The sequence below is a fragment of the Lactuca sativa genome, chromosome 3 (assembly GCF_002870075.4).
Source record: "Lactuca sativa cultivar Salinas chromosome 3, Lsat_Salinas_v11, whole genome shotgun sequence".
Lineage (NCBI taxonomy): Eukaryota > Viridiplantae > Streptophyta > Magnoliopsida > Asterales > Asteraceae > Lactuca > Lactuca sativa.
Genome location: NC_056625.2, coordinates 140762422 through 140786640, shown reverse-complemented (window position 1 = coordinate 140786640; position 24219 = coordinate 140762422). Strand labels below are relative to the sequence as shown.

Here is a 24219-nt window from a genome sequence, read left to right as displayed (position 1 = left end):
TATCTAAGCAAAATTATTAAATAACAATAAAAAAAATTATAATATAATGTTTAAGCATTTAAGTCACGAATCATCATACATTAAGTTTATAACTGACGTCGATATCGACATGAAAAGAAACAAGAAGTTGTTGTCCATTCATGAAAGATAATAGAGACTTGATAAGAAGTCTCTATTTTTTGTTTACTTATTTTTCTTTAATTTTGTATTTTTTTTGTTTACTTATTTTTCTTTAATTTTGTATTTTTTTTTTTCCGGTTTTATTTATTATTTGACTATTTTTTACTTTCGTTGACTTTGATTCTTACCGTTGACTTTTTTATACTTGTTGACCAACTAATGTCTACCATTACTCGCCCATCTAGATTTTTAGTTTACAACACTGAACCAAATTAAACCTAAAAGTTCCTTTTCTTTTTCAAACAGTTTGATTTTTTATTCTGTTTCATTCTTTTTCACACTCTCAGTTCTTTTAGTTCACTCATGAAACTGAATTCACTGATTAACTTTATTTTGACCCTTTATAATTCACTTTCCTACTCTTTAACCTCTTTATTTAAGATAGTATTATTTTATGTTTTATTGTCTGTTTCATTGTGTGTTTGTCCCCTCTTTACATTTACTTTTATCGGGTAATATTTTTTTTCCTTAGTCACACACCAGCTAATGTTTCATATACAAAACATTATTCAATTATAGTCTTAACAGTTTTCAAATATTAGAAGTCATCTATACGAATTGTTCTTATTGGTATTACTCATGTAAGTATGTAACATAATATCAAATATAATAATTTCAACTAAATTTACACGTCTATATTATATACAAAGGAACACAACACTTTCTCATAGAAGCGATATGTCTTTATATATGTTGGAGTCTTTTAAATTTATAAATTTTAGATCGAATTTAAATTTATAAATTTATGATCAAATCTTCTTCACATACAATGGAAATTGTACACCACGAGCCCTAAGTCGATCCACCATTCTATAAATATACTCAAAACTAAGTTCCTTTTCTTTATTAAAATCATCCCTCACATCAGGATGCTCATCAAACCACTTCCCCAACATTCCATAAACATGAGAAACAATAATACCCATTTTCACAGGGTACTTCTCACAAAGCTTCAAGTACTCCACCATCAACCTCCCTCGATCCACTCCTCCATCTTCAAACCCATCATCACCCTCCGCCACCCAATCCCCACTTCTAAATCCACCGAACAACGCCGGATTATCAAGCAAAGCCTCCGCCGACATTACTCCATCAGCACCTGTAAGTTCCAAGCATTTTTCAACATCATCCATGTGGCGTATGTTTCCGTTTGCAAGAACTGGGATTTTGACGGAGGATTTGACGGATTTAATGGCGTCCCAGTTGGCTCTTTCTTTTGTTCTTTCATCTCTGGTTCTGCCATGGACGGCGATCAGTGAGCAACCGGAATCTTCTAGTAGTTTCACGTAGTTTATTGTGTCGTGGAGTGATGGAAATAAGCGGATTTTGCAGGATACTGGGGTTGTGAGGTTTGTGGCTAGTTTTGTGACGAGGGATTTGATTAGAGGAAGATTATCCATGAGGAATGCACCATAGTTTCCGGTTCTAGCTATACGTTGAGGACACCCCAAGTTAATGTCGACATAATCGCAATATGATTCCACTTGATATGCTGCTTCGAGTAAGATCTCTGGATCGTTTCCACAGAATTGGACAAACAGTGGACGATCTTCCTGTCATGAAACCCAAACTCTACATCAGAATACATCTTTGATTTCATATTTTCAACTCGAAAATTCGAATCGGAGAATGATGAGTTTCGAAAGGATAATTAAATCATCGATTTGTAGAAGCAAAAGGTCGAATTCGAAAATTCGATGTAAATTTGAGGTAGAGGTTGAAATTAGGGCAAATTGAAACTATTGGAACTGGAAATTGATGCGAACTTGGGTATTGAATGTGAAATTTTATATGAAATGAATCATTGTTTATGTACCTTACAGGTGGTAAATTCTTTGGATCGATATTTCTTGCTCTCCGCAAAGATTCGTGAGTGAAGCATAGGTGTATAAGCAGCTTCGGCGCCGTATTTCCGGCATAGCATTCGGAAGGGAAGCTCTGAAGCATCATACATTGGCGCCACTATAAGCTTCGGCTGCTTGAGTTTCCTCCAGTGAGCCCATGCTTTCTCCTCCGATCTTATATGTCGGTGTTCGGTGGAGGAAGAAGAAGTATAAGCAGCGGAGAAGTTTGATTTCGGAAAATCATCACCGCTGCGGCGGCGACAGGGTGGTGAGAGCGTGGATAGACGACGGAGGCCATATGGTGCGAGGGAATGGGTTTGGATGAGAAAAGCGGATAGGTCGTTTGTTGATGTCATCACATTTGGCAAGATGAGACCTGAAAGACGCTTTTTACAGGTTTGAGACATGAAAGTTCGGCTCGGCTGGGCTCGGCTCCCAGTTTTCATACTTATTTAAAGAAATGTTTTAAAAATCGGTTTGAACCGGCCGATCGAACCGGTTATAACAGGAATTGGGAAAGGAAACAGTTCAACTATCACCAATTTGATGTTGATTTCTAAACGGATTAAACTGGCCGGTTTTTAGAAAAACCCAGTTGAACCGACTCAACCGTTTAAACCAAATAAAAATAAATGGAAAAAAAACATTTGTATAATAAACTTTGTTGATTTTTTCAAATCTATTTAGTTTTTTCTAAATAAAAACATATGGTAAATGTTATAAAGTTTATTGATGTGTTTGTACTCATCTGAAATTATATTTTGTTTCGGTATTATATTTTATTTTTTTATGGTTATGTATTATTTTAATTTATTTGGATTAATCTACAACTTATTTTTATATGTATTTTTAATGTTTAAACTTGTAAACGTCAAATTCATGATTTATATATGTATGTATGTATAGAAAAATCGGAAAAAATATGAAAATTATAGAAACCGGTTAACCTGACGGTTGAACCGGAAACCGGTCACCATACCGGTCCAACTAAAAAACCGATTTTTAAAACATTGATTTAAAGAGAAAATGAAATCTAAAAAATTGTTCTCTAGTTTGCAATTGTTTTTAACGGATTTACTTTTTGTTTCACCAATTTTCTTAAAATGAACTCTATGAAAGTTTTAAGTTTGTATTATTTATGGTTTTACTTTATATATATATATATATATATATATATATATATATATATATATATATATATATATATATATATATATATATATATATATGGTTTTTTCATTTTATTTAAATAGATTATAATAATCACACAAATATAGTTAAGTAGTGTTAATTATATAATTTTTATAATTAAAGTAGCATTAATTACAATTATTATTTGATTCGCTAGTAAGGCACATGTATATGTGAGAGAAGTCTCGAGTTTCTATGGCTCCTTCTCACCATTCTTTTTATTTATTTTTATAAGACGTCGACGTTGATGGGTTTTATCATTTTACGTAAAATAAATAAACTTAAATTGTTAAGTGTGCATGCAATCCTAATAAGGATCTATGTTTTCTCTATTAAACCTATAACTAAGAACATCAAAAGAAACATAGGTAATTTTTCAAAAATACTAAAGAAAAGGTTTAGGGTTACATACATTTTAGTTGTTATAACAAACAACTATAATTCTCCTTTGTTGATATCTTGGAAGCAAGCACCAAAAGTGTCTTGCCTCTAATGGAATCACACCAAAACTAACAAGAGGAAAACTATAAAAAGAGGATAAGAGAGCCAAGATTTCGTCCAAGGCTCTTAGAAGAAAGGCATTGGCGAAATTAAGGAGCTAAGGACTCCTTATTTAGTTGAGGAAACTTTGTGCCAAAGCTAGGGCTAAAGAGATATGCCCTAGATCCTTTGTTTGCTGGTCAAGAAGCCAATTCCACTTATCCAAGGGGCTGGGACGAAAATTCTTGGGTTTGACAAAGTGATTTTCGTCCACCTCATCCAATGAGGTCATTGGGCCTTCCTTCATCAACTTTTAATAAATAACCAAGTAGTCACTGCACTTTTAATTAATCAAATCAATCCCAAATTAACTCAAATTAATTTCTGAATAATTATTAATCAAATAATATGATTTGTAATTAATATATTATTTTCATAATACATTAATAAACCATTTATTTAATTTATTATTCACATAATAAATTAATCTTTATCTCTCTCTCTCTCTAAAAGTCATCCTTCCAATTGCTAGGTTTGAACGCAACCCAAAAAGACTATGCTACTATGAATTCAAGTATATACCAATTTTAGTTATGGGCTTAAACACATAATCCAACAGTCTCCAACTTGGATAAGTCTATAACTATAACTGTCAGTATAACTTCTGAATCGATCAGCAAACTGTAGCTTCCAAAAGCCGTTGTCAAACTCTGGCCTAGTCAGTTATGTGTCCTAAGATAAGTGATGAAATATTCCTCCATTCTACAAGATATCGTATGGACATGAGACATAGATTATAATCAATCTCATTGTCTAAGTTTTGTTTCCCGGTTTCTGATTTGTGATGACAACATAAGACTTCTAATCGAACACATCAATTTAGCTTTGGCTAAGCCTAGCACTTATAAGTCAACACCAAATCACCGAGGAGCCTAAAGACATCGTTTTTCCCGTTAGGGCAAAAAGAACGAATAAACTTTAACTTATATGCTTGCACTATTTACTCATTAAATCATACACAACAATACGTTTTATAGCATCAAGTTACTGATGTATTTACGTATTATCAATGCACAACTGACTTGTAAACCACAACTCATATAGCTCAGTTTTAAGAATATAAGATATTAACGTCTCAGAATTACTCGTGAATCAGTCGTGATAAAATACATTAAGTAATTCTCAAAGCGTAGGTTTATCCAATACTTAAAATCTTCAATACTAAGTACTTATAAACATTATAGCAAACAATTGCTATGTCTAAAACTCTTTAGACAATCTACAATCCAGTTCATGACAACCTTAATTTACTACTTACTTCCAAAAGTATAAGCAACTATGGAATTTCGAATAATCAAATTTTCTGGAAGTAAAACATGCAAAGTGAAACACAATAATAACCTAATTAAACATCAGCCATGTCATGCATACTATGTCTCTTTATGGTCCTTCATTTGTGAACAGATCGACTAGACACTATTCCAATGATGCACATCTCACAATTCTGAATTCGTGTCACTAATTGTAACATCCATAAAAATCATGTCAAATTTAAACTTTTTAAAACATTTCAAAACTAATGATTAATACAAAACTTATTTTCAAAATAGTATAATGTTAAAGTATCCCAGAATCAGAACATGAAAACATAAGGAGGTGTACGATCACGCCTTCGCCTTCCTGCGATCATCAGGAGTACCTGAAACAATAATCGATAAATGTAAGCTCGAAGGCTTAGTGAGTTACCCCCAAAATACCAACGCCATAAAACATATCAATAACATATAAGCAAAAAAGCATGCATAATGAGCCTTCAGCCTGACTGGACTGCCTCGCAGGCCTTCAGCTTATTTGGACCACTCTCTGAGCCTTCAACACGTCTGGACCGCCTCGCAGGGCCTACAATCTATCTGGACCGCTCGTCGAGCCTTCGACCTGACTGGACCGCCTCGCAGGGCCTTCAGTCTATCCGGACCGCCCTGGGTATGTTGGCCTTCAGCACAAAGCAGGACCATCTCATCCCAACCCCCAATCAAACTATCATGTGCACATAAATATCATACGCTAGCATATATAACAAACAAACCGATCTAATAGATCACCAATCATAACAACATCCTATAGCCAGGATACAAACCTAACCGGTCACTAATATAGCATTATCCTATATACCAGGATACCGATCTAACCAGGTCACTAAGCATATCACCATCCTAACTACCAGGATGTAAATCAATAAGCATATCATGCAATAACCCATATACAAATTCGAAAAAGGCTCTGTATTGGTGCCTTAGACCCCGTTGATATAGTGAGGAGAACTCACCTCATAAGTAGCTCGAAGTGATAAAGTCAAACTCCACCAAATGCAACTCCAAGTCCAACACCTACATCCACCAATGATTCACTTCCATAAATTCCCGAATTACCAAATTACCCCTAGAAGTCAAACTAGTCAACCCTTGGTCAAAGTCAAAGTCAACAATCCATGTTGACCCGACTCGACGAGTGCACCCAGCAACTCGACGAGTTCCTTAAGAACTCAGAAATCACCAAAACCCTAATTGAATCGCCGAGTTTCCAACCAAATCATCGAGTCCTTGCGTGTCCACATGTCGGGGAAAACCCTAATTGACTCGTTGAGTCCATGCAGAATCAAATACGGGCAATCTTCATCCGACTCGCCGAGTCGGCTATACGACTCGTCGAGTTCATGCAGTCCATTTCTTATCCAGACGTTTTTAAGCCACCCCAAAGCTCCATATTGTAGATCCAGCTTCCTAAGGCACAGATTCCACGTAAAGTTGCAAACTTTACGTGTACGCAAGGTCTTAAAGGCTTAGAACACTAAAACCAAGTCTAGAATGAGGTTTAGGGCATGGTGAGGGGTTCATACGAATAAAGTTGATAACTTTATATGTTTGAGACCTGGAGGAGTCCAGATCTAAAGTTTCAACTTCAGATCATGGCTAATACCCGAAATGACTCCCAAATATACTAAAGATGGCCATAAACCTAAGCATGAAGAGATCTAGCTAAAGACAAGCCAAGGTAATGACTTGTTACCTTCAAAATGATGCCAAGATGAAGTAGATTCAGATCCACAATGTAACATCCCGATTTTTAAGACCAAAAATTTCATTTTTAATTAAGTAAATTATAAAATCATTTATTGAAAACATTGTTGATATCAAAATAAATCCATAAACCATCATAACACGTCTCAAAAACATTTCATAAAATAGTAATAAAATCATAGTACAATCCCATAGATCTCAAAGTGCGGAATCCTATGTGAATGTGATGTGCAACTACCGCGCCGACTCCTTCCCATTCGCTGAAGAGGTACCTGAAACAAACTGAAAACTGTAAGCACGAAGCTTAGTGATTTCCCCCATCATACCACATACCATACAATCATAAGACATACATACTATCAGGCATATCTGGGTGCCCGACCTACCCCTTCGGTCCTCTCAACCGATGACCTTGCCTAGCATATCTGGGTGCCGCCCTACCCCTTCGGTCCTCTCGACCGGTAACTGGGGACTATTTCAGCCCTACTACTACCACTATCACATAACGTCATATCATGCTAGCACATAAAACATAACAGGTAGCAGCAAACCTAGATGAGTATCACAAAGACAGTTATCTAACATACAACTCCTATTAGTGGGCCGGTATTGTAGCCGTAGACCCACCTCTACTGGAAGGTAACTCACCTCGTAAATTGCATGTCGAATCTCGCGGAGGAATCTCTAACAGCTGCTTTGATGGCTCCCAACTATCAGAGACACATAATACTCAATCAGACTCTATAATATTACTTAGGGTAAAATGACCATTTTACCCCTTGGTCCAATTTGAGAACATTCAAAAGACCCCACTCTAGCGCATTAAATCCAATGCACCCATGGCCCATCAAGACTCCGTGTAGGTCCATAAATGGCCCAATTATCCAAATTAGGCCCAACCCTTCAAATGGGCCTTTTCGCAATTTCTACTAAGTCTTTAGCCCAAAACAAAATAATCCCAAATAGCCCAACATGGCCTAAGGGCCCAACACTCCTAACTCCAGATTCCCAGGTCCAAAATTATGCTCTACAGTTGGCTATGATGCCCAAAAGTCCAGGCCCAACCCTTTAAGGCCGAAAAACCCAAGAAATCCATGCAGGCGTACGTGCGGTGTACCTTGCACGTACGCCCAACGTACGCTGGTCTTGACCACATATGGGAAGTTGTCCCAGTACGCGCGGTGTACCTGGGAGTACGCCCAGCGTACTGGCCAACTTCCTTGGGACTTCATCCTTGACTTAACCAATTAAGCCTTTAAGTCCTAAATGTAGATCCAGGTCCTTTTTGTAACAACTCAAATTTTTCAAACAAATTTTTCATTTTTAAAACATAATTAATTCCATTTAAAACAAGGCATAAGTAGTTAAGTATTCTGTCAAATACATTTATTCAAAATCCCAAGATCATAAAGACAATCTTCAGTGTGTATCGATCATGCCGGCGCCTTCCCACGGTCCTCGCTAGTACCTGAAATACATGCACAACAACTGTAAGCATAAATGCTTAGTGAGTTCCCCAATATACACTTACGCACATACGCCTTTCCAGGCCCTGACCTTTCGGTCCTCATTACAACGCCTTCCAGCCCATAACATAATCGCCTTCCGGCCCATAACATATTGCCTTCCGGCCCACATATCATACATAGCACATATAACAATTAGCTTACCACATACAGCATACATATCACATAACATATCCAACCTTCTGGTCACACAGTCAAAACCCTTCCGGGTACAGTATAGTGAGAAGACTCACCTCGTAGAAGCTGAACGCTAGCAAACTCCGAAATGACTCGTGCACAACCGACGAGCTACAACCTCCCTATAGCATTACATATCTCATTAATACTTATATCTTCTAAGTGTGACTATCCCTAAGAAGCCAGACTTAGGTCAACTCTGGTCAACGGTCAACTGTCAGCTCGACCGGACTCGGCGAGTACCATGGCGACTCGGCGAGTCTGGACGTCTTCCAACTTTCTGAGATTCCTTATCTACTCGTCGAGTACCCTCCTCGACTCGACGAGTTACTCCTGGAAGAATCGCGGGGCCACCCCGACTCCACTCGCCGAGTCTGAAGAACAACTCGGCGAGTCCCAGTAAATCTTCAAGCTACTCGCCGAGTCTGAAGAACAACTCGGCGAGTCCATGCCATGCAGACGAGCAACTGCTTCCTGAATTACGTGTGGTCCCGAGATATACAACCATGGGACTTTCTGGACTTCTAAACATCTCATTACTGGGGTATAAACGTTTGGGTAATAACATAATAACCCATCTAATCACTAAATGGGTTTCATAAACCCTAACTTCACAAACACATCAAACAACAGAAGGGAATCCGAAATATTACCTGGAATATGCCCTCTCTGTGTCTCCAAACCGCAGAACTCGAATCCTTTGCTGTTCCTTTAGCCAAAACCTTTCTCCTCTTTGCCCCACAACCTCTTCAAGCCTTAATATCCTCCAATCTTGCTCTAGATGCCCACAACCGTTTAGGGTTCCTCTCAATCGACTAAAAACGAACAATGACGGCATATAAGAGCATTATATACGATCCAAAACCGAACGGTTAGGGTTTCTGCTGAACAGCGTCGACTCGCCGAGTCCATATCTGGACTCGTCGAGTCCAGTCGCGATCCCGCGACCAAGTCTGCGATCCTACTCGGCGAGTCTAGGCCCCAACTCGCCGAGTCCCCTCTTAAATCACCCAAAAACATAATTTAAACAATACCTGAGATTTCGGGCTGTTACAACTCTCCCCCACTTGGATTAGACTTCGCCCTCGAAGTCTCACTCCGCAAATAGTTCCGGATGCTGCTCCCGCATCTCGCGTTCCGGTTCCCAAGTCATTTCCGATCCCTTACGGTGTTGCCATTGAACCAACACCAGAGGTACCTCCTTGTTCCTCAGAACCTTGATCTTCCGATCCCTGATAGCCACTGGTCTCTCCGCGTAATTCAGGCTCGCATCTACCTGAATATCCTCCAATGGAACCACTGCCGACTCATCGGCTATGCACTTCCTCAGCTGCGACACATGAAAAGTGTCATGGATCTGACCCAACTCTGCTGGCAATTCCAACCGATAGGCTACCCGGCCTATTCTTGCAATCACACGAAATGACCCAATATACCGGGGCCCCAATTTGCCTCTCTTCCTGAATCGAATCACTCCTTTCCAAGGAGAGACCTTCAGGAGAACGAAGTCGCCGACTTGAAATTCAAGCTCGGATCGGCGCTTGTCTGCATAACTCTTCTGTCGGCTCTGGGCAGTCAATAACCTTTGTCTCACTTGCTGAATCTGCTCTGTCGTCTGGAGTATGATCTCCGTGCTGCCCATCACTCTCTGTCCCACCTCTCCCCAGCAAATGGGAGTCCGACACCTCCTACCATACAACAGCTCGAAAGGCGGCATACCAATGCTCGAATGGTGGCTGTTGTTGTAGGAAAACTCTGCCAATGGCAAATACGCATCCCAACTACCCCCGAAGTCTAACACACACGCCCGGAGCATGTCCTCCAGCGTCTGAATTGTCCGCTCGCTCTGACCGTCTGTCTGGGGATGGTATGCGGTACTAAAATGCAATTTAGTACCCAGCTCCTCATGGAATTTCTTCCAGAACCTGGAAGTGAAGCGCACATCGCGATCTGACACAATCGAGATCGGCACCCCGTGCCGAGATACCACCTCTCTCACGTATATCTCCGCTAACTTTTCCGCTGACGAACTCTCATTGATGGCAAGGAAGTGTGCACTCTTCGTCAACCTATCCACAATCACCCAAATTGCGTCCACTCCCCTAGTAGTCCTCGGCAATTTGGTGATAAAATCCATAGTGATTTGTTCCCACTTCCACTCGGGGATCTCCAACGGCTGCAACTTGCCATGCGGTCTCTGGTGTTCGGCCTTAACCCTACGGCAGGTCAAGCACCTCTCAACGAACCATGCTACGTCCCTCTTCATACAGGGCCACCAATATTCCTTCCTTAAATCCAAATACATCTTTGTAGCACCGGGATGGATCGAGAATTTCGATCTATGAGCCTCTTCCATCAACGTAATACGCGTACCGCCCACGAACGGTACCCAAATCCGACCTTGCAACGTCAGAAGGCCTCGACTATCCTTGACAAACTCTGAGATTAACCCCACAACCCGCTCTTTCTTCTGCATTTCCGGTCGCACAGCCACTGTCTGGGCCCCACGAATAGCGTCCAATACTGGAGTCATCACAGTCAGTCTCAAGCATACATCTCGCAATGGAGTGCTCTCCGCCCTGCGGCTCAATGCATCGGCTACCACGTTAGCCTTGCCTGGGTGGTACAGGATCTCACAATCATAATCCTTGACCACGTCCAACCACCTCCTCTGACGCATATTTAGGTTGGGTTGATCCATCAAATACTTCAAACTCTTATGGTCCGTGTATATCGTACATCGAACCCCATACAAGTAGTGACGCCAAATTTTGAGAGCGAACACTACTGCCCCCAACTCCAAATCATGCGTGGGATATCTCGCCTCATGAGGCTTCAGCTGCCTCGACGCATAAGCTATCACATGACCCCTCTGCATCAACACTGCGCCCAGTCCCGAAATCGACGCGTCGCAATATACCACAAAGTCTTCCATCCCTTCTGGGAGGGCTAATACCGGGGCTTCGCACAATCTCTGGCGAAGTGTCTCAAAGGAGGTCTGCTGCTCGGGCCCCCATGAGAATGCAACACCCTTCCGGGTCAATTTGGTGAGTGGCACTGCGATCTTGGAGAAATCCTTGATAAATCTCCGATAATACCCTGCCAACCCAAGGAAACTTCTGATCTCAGAGGGTGACTTCGGCACCTACCAGCTCATCACTGCCTCAACCTTGGCCGGATCGACCAATATCCCTTTCTGATTAACCACATGTCCTAGAAACTGGACCTCTCGCAACCAAAAGTCACATTTGGAGAACTTTGCATAAAGCTTCTCCGACCTCAATACCTCAAGGACCTCCCTCAAATGTTCCTCATGCTGCTCTCTAGATCTCGAATACACCAGAATGTCGTCGATAAATACAATCACCGACCGATCCAACATCGGCCTGCATACCCTGTTCATGAGATCCATGAACACAGCCGGGGCGTTGGTGAGTCCAAAAGGCATCACCACAAACTCATAATGCCCATATCGCGTCCTAAACGCGGTCTTCTGGACGTCCTCATTCCGTACTCTCACCTGATGGTATCCCGACCTCAGATCAATCTTGGAAAACCAAGATGCTCCCTGCAACTGATCGAATAAATCATCGATCCTCGGCAACGGGTAACGGTTCTTGACCGTTAGCTTGTTCAACTCCCGGTAATCAATGCACATCCGGTGTGAACCATCCTTCTTCTTGACGAACAGAATAGGTGCTCCCCAAGGCGAGCTGCTCGGCCGAATGAACCCCTTTCCCAGCAACTCCTGGAGTTGCGAGGACAACTCTTGCATTTCTGGAGGTGCAAGACGATAGGGCACTTTAGCAATAGGTGCGGCCCCCAGAACCAGATCGATACCAAACTCTACTTGCCTCACAGGAGGTACTCCCGGCAGTTCCTCGGGAAAAACATCTGAAAACTCACGCACCACAGGGACCTCCTTAACTGACTTCGGTTTCTCGGAAACCTCCCGCGTATCCATCACATACGCCACAAAACCCTTACAACCCTGCTGTAGACACTGCCTCGCTCTAGCGGCCGAACAAAAAGCTGACCCTGAACGGGTACCCTCGCCGTACACCGACAGAACTCCCCCACTATGGTCTCGTATGGTCACCAACTGACGCTCACAGTCGATGACAGCGCCGAATCGGCTCAACCAGTCCATGCCCACGATAACACAGACATCCCCCATCGCAATAGGAACCAGGTCAATCGGAAACTCAACCCCGAAAATCTCTAGTACACATCCCCGTAAAACCTCCGTAGCACGAATCACTTTCTCGTCAGCTATAGAAACTCTCAAAGGTCGACTCAACGACTCACGATTAACGCCGATCTGCTGACTAAAGGCTAAGGACACAAAGGACCTACTCGCACCCGAGTCAAATAACACTAAGGCAGGCACAGAGTTCACAAGGAAAGTACCTACGCGCATAATAACATAAGCATAACATATCAACATTAAAATAATTACACAAATTACAACATACCTGCCACAACATCGGGCGCAGCGCGGACCTCCTCCGCAGTCAGCTGAAAGGCTCTCCCACGAGCCCTCGGGGCCTCGACCTTCACCGGTCGAGTCTCAGTAGTCCTGGCAACAGGTGCAGATCCCTGACGAAGCTGAGGGCACTCGGCCTTCCGATGGCCGGTCTGGTTGCAATGGAAGCAAACCATAAACCCCTTAGGGCACTCCCTAGCAATGTGTCCCTCCTTGCCGCACTTGTAGCAAGCACCGGCACGACACGCCCCATCGTGACCCTTGCCGCACTTTACGCAAGTGCGGTTCTTCGAACCTCCCGTCCTCGAATCGGCGGACTTGATCCGCTTGGCTGCCGGCTGAGACTGTGCCGGCCGCCGGTCTGTCTGCTGAGACTCGGCCTCCTCCCTGGCCTGAGTCTCTAACTCGATCTCACGCTTCCTGGCATTCGCCTGAAGCTCAGTAAAAGTATGGTAAGTGGAGTTTGACACAAACTCCCGGATCTCCCTCCTCAGAACACCCAAGTACCGGCTCATCCGAGCCTGCTCTGTGGCCACCAGCTCGGGGCAAAACATCGCCCTCTCATGGAACTTCCGCGTGATCGCCGCCACCGAATCAGTACCCTGCTTGAGGGTTAAGAACTCCTGAACCAATCGTTCCCGCTCCACCGGGGGAACGTACTCCTCCCTGAACATGGTAGTGAACCCCTCCCATGTCACTGCCGCTGTCTCTGCCAAAGTGAAGTTCGCCGTCACGAACTTCCACCAGTCCTTTGCTCCCAGACGGAGCTGGTTCAAAGCGAACCGTACCCTCAGGTGCTCCGGGCATGAACAAGTGTAGAAGCACCCCTCTATATCTGCGATCCACCTCATCGCAGCAATCGGATCCTGCGTCCCGTCGAACTCTGGTGGCTTCGTGTTGCTGAACTCTCGGAACAGCAATGAATCACCCCCCTGTGGCCTAGCAGCGGCCACAGCTGCGGTAGCTGCAGCGGTTGCAGCCTCGGTCAATGCGGCGTACCGCTCGTCGAACGTCTCCATCAGGGTGGTCTTAATAGACCCAAACATCTCCGGGATCTCAGCCCGGATCGCCGCCGCCACCTCCTCGTGGATCATCTGACGAATATCCTCGTCACTCACACCGCTCGTACCTGCTCCGTGACGCGGTCTAACCATGATATCTCTGAAATACAACATAAAACTATCAGAGATTCTGCCGAGTACAATCGTACTCGGTACGCAACCCTACTCAGTCCCAGATATCCAGGGATTCTTACTTGGGCCTCCCACTGACCCGGTGTCCTCGGTAGTACGGGCCCAATACTACCGACCACACCGCATCAATGTTCATCCCAAGTCCTCCTCCCCAAACTCCGGATAGTGAGTACTCTACTTCTGATACGCTCTATCTACCCGCATACTAGGAAAGCATCTCATATAGGCAACTTCCCTAGACTAAGGCATCACAAATCAGGCCACTCTAGTCCTATCATGAATACCTAGTCTTCTAGCATGCATAACAATTCATATCATATAATATTGTAAGGTATTTTGGGGATCTTTTACCGTTCGGGCGCTGACTGATCGTACACACTGCTTCTTTCTTGCTTACCACAAAACCATTTACAAAAGTTTATGCCTTTATTTGAAAAGCTTCCTCAAATCCTCGGTTTGAGTTCAGTTACCCCCTAAGGTGCACCCGAATCCCTCAAACCAAGGCTCTGATACCAATTGTAAAAACTCAAATTTTTCAAACAAATTTTTCATTTTTAAAACATAATTAATTCCATTTAAAACAAGGCATAAGTAGTTAAGTATTCTGTCAAATACATTTATTCAAAATCCCAAGATCATAAAGACAATCTTCAGTGTGTATCGATCATGCCGGCGCCTTCCCACGGTCCTCGCTAGTACCTGAAATACATGCACAACAACTGTAAGCATAAATGCTTAGTGAGTTCCCCAATATACACTTACGCACATACGCCTTTCCAGGCCCTGACCTTTCGGTCCTCATTACAACGCCTTCCGGCCCATAACATAATCGCCTTCCGGCCCATAACATATTGCCTTCCGGCCCACATATCATACATAGCACATATAACAATTAGCTTACCACATACAGCATACATATCACATAACATATCCAACCTTCTGGTCACACAGTCAAAACCCTTCCGGGTACAGTATAGTGAGAAGACTCACCTCGTAGAAGCTGAACGCTAGCAAACTCCGAAATGACTCGTGCACAACCGACGAGCTACAACCTCCCTATAGCATTACATATCTCATTAATACTTATATCTTCTAAGTGTGACTATCCCTAAGAAGCCAGACTTAGGTCAACTCTGGTCAACGGTCAACTGTCAGCTTGACCGGACTCGGCGAGTACCATGGCGACTCGGCGAGTCTGGACGTCTTCCAACTTTCTGAGATTCCTTATCTACTCGTCGAGTACCCTCCTCGACCCGACGAGTTACTCCTGGAAGAATCGCGGGGCCACCCCGACTCCACTCGCCGAGTCTGAAGAACAACTCGACGAGTCCCAGTAAATCTTCAAGCTACTCGCCGAGTCTGAAGAACAACTCGGCGAGTCCATGCCATGCAGACGAGCAACTGCTTCCTGAATTACGTGTGGTCCCGAGATATACAACCATGGGACTTTCTGGACTTCTAAACATCTCATTACTGGGGTATAAACGTTTGGGTAATAACATAATAACCCATCTAATCACTAAATGGGTTTCATAAACCCTAACTTCACAAACACATCAAACAACAGAAGGGAATCCGAAATATTACCTGGAATATGCCCTCTCTGTGTCTCCAAACCGCAGAACTCGAATCCTTTGCTGTTCCTTTAGCCAAAACCTTTCTCCTCTTTGCCCCACAACCTCTTCAAGCCTTAATATCCTCCAATCTTGCTCTAGATGCCCACAACCGTTTAGGGTTCCTCTCAATCGACTAAAAACGAACAATGACGGCATATAAGAGCATTATATACGATCCAAAACCGAACGGTTAGGGTTTCTGCTGAACAGCGTCGACTCGCCGAGTCCATATCTGGACTCGTCGAGTCCAGTCGCGATCCCGCGACCAAGTCTGCGATCCTACTCGGCGAGTCTAGGCCCCAACTCGCCGAGTCCCCTCTTAAATCACCCAAAAACATAATTTAAACAATACCTGAGATTTCGGGCTATTACACTTTTAGACCTCCTAGACCATAAAGGTACGAACTTTATGTGATTGCATGCAAGGTTGGGGGTAAAAACATGATTTTGGTCCATTAATCCAACTTTATGACCATCTAGCCCTTGCATGGTTTGGCTTAACCACCAAGATCCAATTTTTATGACTCAAGGTGCTTCCAAGAGTCCAAAAGGACAACTCTTAAGCTCTGGAACCAACAATACTCAAACACTCCTAACTACGGGGTCTAAAAAGGGCATAAAAATCCCAAATAAACAAATCTAAGCATACAATGGTCAAGTATGGATCTTGATACCTCAAAAGAGTCAGAAATGGTGTTAATCCTCTGGATCTACAAGCTCTTGGTGGATCCTTGCTCCTTCTTCAAGCTCCTTTCTTCTTTTCTCACTAGGATAACACACAAACACTCTCAAATGGCTTTTAGAACACAAAGGCACACAAAAGGGAGCTAGGGTTTTCGTGGTGGCTAGGTAAGAGTGAAGGGAGGTTGAACCAACAGGGGTTATGCTCTTTATATAGGGAGAAACTATGATTTTTAGGGTTTAAGGATCCGCACACGTACGATGGGTGTACGTGCTTGACCTCCGCGCTTCCTTTCCACGAGTATGCTGGGTGTACCCGACATTGTACGCCCTGCATACGCAACTCCCACAACCCACTAGCAAGGCCCAAAGATCAAGCCCAACCCACACCACACCACACCTCAAATATATTGAATAATAATAATAATAATAATAATAATAATAATAATAATAATAATAATAATAATAATAATAATAATAATAATAATAATACCTGGAAAATCCCAGATTCTACAAATCTCCCCCACTTGAATTAGACTTCGTCCTCAAAGTCCGTTGCTGCTGCTGCTGAAAACAACTCGGAATAGTGCTCTCTCATTTCATCCTCCGGTTCCCAAGTCCATTCCGAGCCCTTGTGGTGTTGCTACTACACCTTCACTAGCTCTACTTCCTTGTTCCTCAGCGTCTTCGTCTTCCTATCTATAATGGCTATCGGTCGCTCGATGTAGTTCAGGCTATCATCCACCTGAATATCCTTGAGAGGTACTACCGCAGATTCGTCTACCAAGCATTTTCGCATCTAGGGAGACGTGAAAGGTGCTATGAATCTGGCTAGGCTCGGCTAGCAGATCCAGCCTATATGCCATCTTGCCCACCCGGGTCGCAAACCTGAAAGGACCGATGTACCTGGGGCCCAACGTGCCCTGCTTCCTAAATCAAAAGACACCTTTCCAAGGCGACACCTTCAGGAGTACCATATCCCCGACCTGGAACTCCATGTCCGATCGACGCTTGTCGGCATAACTTTTCTGCCAACTTTGAGCAGTCTGAAGCCTGCTGGATCCTCCCTGTAGTCTTGAGTACCACTTCCGTACTCCCCATGACCCTCTGACCAACCTCATCCAAGCATATTGGGGTCCTGCACTTCCTCCCATACAACATTTCAAAAGGAGGGCGATCGATACTCGCATGATATCTGTTGTTGTAGGAGAACTCAGCTAATGGAAAGTAGGTATGCCAACTACCACCGAAGTCTAGAACGCATGCCCGCATCATATCCTCAGAGTCTGGATGGTCCGCTCACTCTGACCATCTGTCTGTGGATGGAACGTCGTTCTGAAGTGCAGGCGAGTACCCAACTCGTCGTGAGACTTCTTCCAGAACCTGGAAGTAAACCGCACGTCTCGGACCGAAATCACCAAAACTGGCACTCCGTGTCGAGCTACTACCTCTCGGATGTAGATATCGGCCAACTTCTCGGCCGATATGCTCTCCTGGGTCGGTATGAAGTGGGCACTCTTGGTCAACCGATCCACGACGAACCAAATCGAATCCACTCCCTGTGCAGTCTTGGGAAGCTTGGTGATGAAATCCATAGTAATATCTTCCCATTTCCACATGGGAATGTCTAATGGCTGCATCTTTCCGTGTGGCCTCTGGTGCTCGTCCTTAACCTTCCTGCAGGTCAAGCACCGCTCTACGTACCAGGCAATGTCCCACTTCATGTAGGGCCACCAGTAATCAGGTCGAAGATCTCTATACATCTTCGTCACCTCGGGATGAATCGAGAATCAGGATGTGTGCGCCTCCTCCATCAGAACCTGGCGCACACCCCCATGATAGGGAACCCATACCCTACGATGTAGTGTCAATAACCCTCTGGTGTCGTAATTGAAGGAGGAAACCTGCCCCACAATGCGCTCGCTCTTCTGATGTTCCTCCTTCATATCCTCCTATTGGGCCACTCGAATCCACTCCAACAACGGAGTCACCACTGTCATCCTCATGCAGATGTCTCTGATCGGCGCTGCCTTGCAGCTAAGCGCATCGGCCATAACATTGGCTTTCCCCCGGTGGTAAAGGATCTCGCAATCATAATCCTTCACCGCATCTAACCACGAACGTTGCCTCATGTTCAGATTCGGTTGGTCCATGAGGTACCTCAAACTCTTGTGATCCGTGTAGATGGCACACGGACCCCATAGAGGTAGTGTCGGCAAATCTTGAGGGCGAAAACGACCGCCCCTAACTCCAAATCATGTGTCGGTTAGTTCGCCTCATGAGGGTTTAGTTGCCTCGAGGCGTAGGCGATGACATGCCCTCTCTACATCAAAACTGCGCCCAAACCCGAAATGGACGCATCACAATACATCACGAAATCCTCCACGCCCTCGGGCAGGGCGAGGATCGGCGCATCACACAGTCTCTGTCTCAACGTCTCAAACGCTGCTTGTTGCTCAGGCCCCCAAAGAAAAACAATGGCTTTCTTCGTCAGCCAGGTCAGAGGTACGAGTATCTTGGACAAGTCCTGAATGAATCTCTGATAATAATCTGCCAATCCGAGGAAACTCCGAATCTCGGATGGAGACTTCGAAACCTCCCATCTCATCACGACCTCCACTTTGGCCTGGTCAACCAATATCCCGTTATGGTTGACAAGGTGCCTGAGAAACTGCACCTCGCGCAACCAGAACTCGCACTTGGAGAACTTGGCATACAAGCTCTCCCTCCTCAAGGTATCCAAAACCTCTCGCATAATCTCCTCATGCGTCTCGGAGTAAACCAAGATGTCATCAATGAAAACTATCACAGACCGATCCAACATTGGTCTACACACACGGTTCATGAGGTCCATGAACATGGCAGGGGCGTTGGTGAGCCCGAAGGGCATCACCACGAACTCATAGTGGCCATAGCGAGTCCGGAAAGCAGTCTTCTGTATATCCTCATCCCTGACCCTCATCTGATGGTAACCTGACCGCAAATCTATCTTGGAAAACCAAGATGCTCCCTGGAGCTGGTCGAACAAGTCATCTATCCTCAGGAGTGGGTAACGGTTCTTTATCGCTACCTTGTTCAGCTCCCAGCAGTCTATGCACATGCGATGTGACCCAGCCTTCTTCTTGACAAACAGGATCGGGGCTCCCCAAGGCGAACTACTCATCCTGATAAATCCATTGTCTAGCAGCTCCTGCAGCTACGTAGACAACTCCTGCATCTCAGGAGGAGCCAACCGATATGGTGCCTTGGTTTTCGAAGCCGCACTAGGGACTAGGTCGATCCTGAACTCCACTTGTCGCTCCGGAGGTATCCCAAGAAACTCCTCTGGGAATACATCCGCTTAATCTCGCACCACCGGGACATCGCTCACCATTGCCTTACCCACCTCCCGGGTATCCATGACATAGGCGAGATACCCAGTGCAACCCTGTTGTAGATAGCGCCTAGCCCTCGCTGATGAACATAAGGCTGGTCCGTGCTGTGACCTCTCGCCCTGGATCACCAACTCTCCTCCACTCGGGGTCCTGATCCGAACCAACTGTTGCACGTAGTCGATCACTGCCCCGTTGGGGCTCAACCAATCCATTCCTATAATCACCTTCTTCCCACACAACGGAATGGGAACCAAGTCTACCAGGTAGCGCTCCTCAAATAGTCTCAGAACACAATCTTTGAAAACCGCTGATGCTCGCACTGATCGGTCATCAGCAATATCGACCTCTACAGAGCTATCCAACTTGCCCGAAGACTTAGGGGACCTCTTGCTAAGTGTAAGGGAGACAAATGATCTGGTAGCTCCCGAATCGAACAACACTTGAACTGGGATACTGTTCACATGAAACGATCTTAGACCAAACATAAAACACATACATAAATATCATAGCAACACAAAATAAGAGCTAGGGAGAAGAAATCATACCCATCACCACATCGGGTGTGGCGCGTGCCTCCTCAGTAGTCAGCTGGAAGGCTCGGCTCCTCACCATTGGAGCCTCGAACTTGCCCTGCAAGCCATCAGTAATCCGCAGGGTCGCTGGTGTTGGCGCTACCACTGGCGCTGCTGCTACTGCTGTCAATCTCGGGTAATTGGCCTTTTTATCGCCTCACTAGTTGCAGTGGAAACACAACAACTCTGATGTCTGGAAAGTGGGCGCAGGGGCGGTATAATCCCTACTGAATTGCCCTAACTTGCCGCACTTGTAGCAGCCTAATGATCCCATCCTACAAACCCCCTCATGATTCTTGCCGCACTTTCCGCAGCGGCCCCGGTCCTGCTGACCCTTCGACCTAGATTCGGATCCCTTGGGCTTCTTCCCTGAAGCCCCAGTCACATGCCCCTCCTCCGCCTTCCTCTTCCTGATGTGCTCTAAGTCAATCTCCCTCTCTATTGCCCTGGAAATCATGCAATCCAGGGTCAGTCATGTCGGGAAGCTGACGTGCTCCAAGATGTCGACTCTTAACATGTCATGGTAGCGGGTCCTCTGCATCTCCTCGTTCCCGCATACTGGCGCACCAGCAATGCCCTCTCCCGGAATTTGGCAGTGATCTTCGCCACTGACTCAGTTTTCTGCCTCATGTCAAGGAACTCCCTGGCTAGCTGCTGAAGCTCCACAGCCGGTGCAAACTCTGCCCTAAACCTGGCCACAAAGTCAGATCAGGCCATAGCCTCAATGGCTGAGGATCCCAAGGAATCACCAACAGACTCCCACTAGTCTCTAGCTCGGTCCCTCAAACATCCCGCAGCATAGCAAACCTTTGACCCCTCAGGGCAGAAGCTCGTCAGCTGTGCAGACTCCATGTCTGCAATCCATCGTCTGGTAGCAATGGGGCCCTTCACCCCATGGAAATCCGGCGCGCCACTACTCCTGAAGTCCTTGAAGGACGGTGTGCGTGATCCTGACTGGATGAGTGCCATGTCGCTCCTGAATGCCCTGAGGCGATCCTCCATCAGCTCTATGATCCCCTCCTTGATCAACCCGAAAATTATCGGGGTCGACTCAAGGATGCCTCTAGTGATCTCAGAAGCAATGAACTCACGTAGCCCCTCATCAAATGGCTCGGCATCTGATCCCGAACCTGATCCTGACCCTGAACCTCCTCCTCCGTGATGTGTGATCATCACCATTCTGCACATAACACATAATGGTCAGAATCATACATAACTCTTGGGAAAACTCATACACTCTGCAGTTCCCTGATTCCATCTCAGCCCTCCTGGACTCGGGTACGGATCCTCTACTTTCAGTAGTACAAGCCCATACTAACTTCCACATCTATCCGTACCTTCCTCAAGGATTGCTTCGACTTCACCAAGTCCCTTCAACTACTGCTACACTCTTTGGTAAACTCATCCTAGGCTCGCCCTAGGGTAGATATTCGACCTACTCTCCACCATCAGCTGCATAAGGAACCCATGCTACCCCTTCCTGACCAGCTTGCAAATATCATTACATATTACTAGGACTAGATAATTCTTTGAATGAAAGGTCCTACCCCACAACGGTTGGACTCAAACAAGAGCTGCGCAGTAGGGCCATACCTAACCTTCTGAAATTAGTTCATCCTCATAGTATGCAACTTAACGTATTCGTTTACTAGTTAGCTAAAGATAGCTAGAGCTCCCGAAGCCCAAAGCAACAACCTTCGGGCATTGAGTAACACAATCCAACATAATCTATCCAAGCTATCATATAACTAACTAATCAATATTATCTTGAAGCTCAATAAACACATATAGCAGGCATATCAGGCATCTTCCTAGATCCTTTAGCCCTATTCTAGCAAGAAGTTTTCATAATCATATCATATCATAACATAACATGCATGGGTATCTTGTAATCTTGGGAAAACTTACTTGAACTCGCCTGGTTGCGCACGTCACACATCTTGTTCTTTTTCAAAGTTCTTTCTCTTTCCAACTTCTTTCATAAAAATGATTTTACTTTAAAAAAAGTTCACACCAAGTCCTTAGTTTGAGTTCAGACACACCCGAGAGTGTACCCGAATCCCTCAAACTAAGGCTCTAATACCAACTTGTAACATCCTGATTTCTAAGACCAAAATTTTTGTTTTTAATTAAGTAAATTATAAAATCGTTTACTGAAAACATTGTCGATATCAAAATAAATTCATAAACCATCATAACACGTCTCAAAAAAATTTCATAAAATTGTAATAAAATCTGAGTACAATCCCATAGATCTCAAAGTGTGGAATCCTGTGTGAATGTGATGTGCAGTTACCGCGTCGGCTCCTTCCCCTTCGCTGAAAAGCTACCTGAAACAAACTGAAAATTGTAAGCACGAAGCTTAGTGAGTTCCCCCATCATACCACATACCATACAATAATAAGACATACATACTGCCAGTCATATCTGGGTGCCCAACCTACCCATTCAGTCCTATCGACCGGTGACCTTGCCTAGCATATCTAGGTGCCGGCCTACCCCTTCAGTCCTCTCGACCGGTAACTAGCGACTATTTCACCCCTACTACTACCACTATCACATAAATTCATATCATGCTAGCACATAAAACATAACAGGTAGCAGCAAACCTAGATGAGTATCACAAAGACAGTCATCTAACATACAACTCCTACTAGTGGGCCGACGTTGTGGCCGTAGACCCACCACTACTGGAAGGTAACTCACCTCATAAACTGCGTGTTGAATCTCGCGGAGGAATCTCTAACAGCTGCTTCGATGGCTCCCGGCTATCAGAGACACATAACACTCAATCAGAGTCTATAACATTACTTGGGGTAAAATGACAATTTTACCCCTTTGTCCAATTTGAGAACATTCAAAAGACCCCACTCTAGCGCATTAAATCCAACGCACCCATTGCCCATCAAGACTCCCTATAGGTCCATAAATGGCCCAAGTATCCAAATTGGGCCCAAGCCTTCAAATGGGCCTTTTCGCAATTTCTACTAAGTCTTTAGCCCAAAACAAAATAATCCCATATGGCCCAACATGGCCCAAGGGCCCAACGCTCCTAACTCCAGATTCTCAGGTCCAAAATTATGCTATACAGTGGGCTATGAGGCCCAAAAGTCCAGGCCCAACCCTCTAAGTCCCAAAAACCCAAGAAATCCATGTATGCGTACGCACAGCGTACCTTGCACGTAAGCCCAACGTACGCTGGTCTTGAGCACATACGGGAAGTTATCCCAGTACGTGTGGCGTACCAGGGAGTATGACCAGCGTATTGGCCAGCTTCCTTGGGACTTCATCCTTGACTTAATCCATTAAGCTGTTACATCCAAAATGTAGATCCAGGTCCTTTTAGACCTCCTAGACCATAAAGGTACGAACTTTATGTGATTGCATGCAAGGTTGGGGGTAAAAACATGATTTTGGTCCATTAATCCAACTTTATGACCATCTAGCCCTTGCTTGGTTTGGCTTAACCACCAAGATCTGATTTTTATGACTCTAGGTGCTTCCAAGAGTCCAAAAGGACAACTCTTAAGCTCTGGAACCAACAATACTCAAACACTCTCAACTATGGGGTCCAAAAAGTGCATAAAAATCCCAAATAAACAAATCTAAGCATACAATGGTCAAGTATGGAGCTTGATACCTCAAAAGAGTATGAAATGGAGTCAATCCTCTGGATCTACAAACTCTTGGTGGATCCTTGCTCCTTCTTCAAGCTCTTTTCTTCTTTTCTCACCAGTATAACACACAAACACTCTCAAATGGCTTTTAGAACACAAAGGCACACAAAGGGAGCTAGGGTTTTCGTGGTGGCTGGGTAAGAGT

The 24219-nt window shown here is 44.5% G+C and overlaps 1 protein-coding gene across 1 annotated transcript; it reads right to left on the bottom strand.

The window, feature by feature from the left end:
• Positions 1 to 881: 881 nt before the first annotated feature.
• Positions 882 to 2647, bottom strand: LOC111911621 (uncharacterized). Its single transcript, XM_023907378.3, has 2 exons — positions 1997 to 2647; positions 882 to 1733 (listed from the first exon to the last, which is right to left on the bottom strand). Exons 1-2 carry the CDS (start codon positions 2468 to 2470, stop codon positions 930 to 932), a joined length of 1278 nt encoding a protein of 425 aa, XP_023763146.2. The 5' UTR covers positions 2471 to 2647; the 3' UTR covers positions 882 to 929.
• Between the last annotated feature and the right edge of the window lie 21572 nt (positions 2648 to 24219).

Excerpts from the sequence above, each read along its gene's own strand:
- LOC111911621 (XM_023907378.3), bottom strand. The coding sequence starts at position 2,470 with ATGAAAACTGGGAGCCGAGCCCAGCCGAGCCGAACTTTCATGTCTCAA. Across the intron at positions 1,734-1,996 it reads AAGAATTTACCACCTGTAAG|GAAGATCGTCCACTGTTTGT; the intron begins GTACATAAACAA and ends GTTTCATGACAG.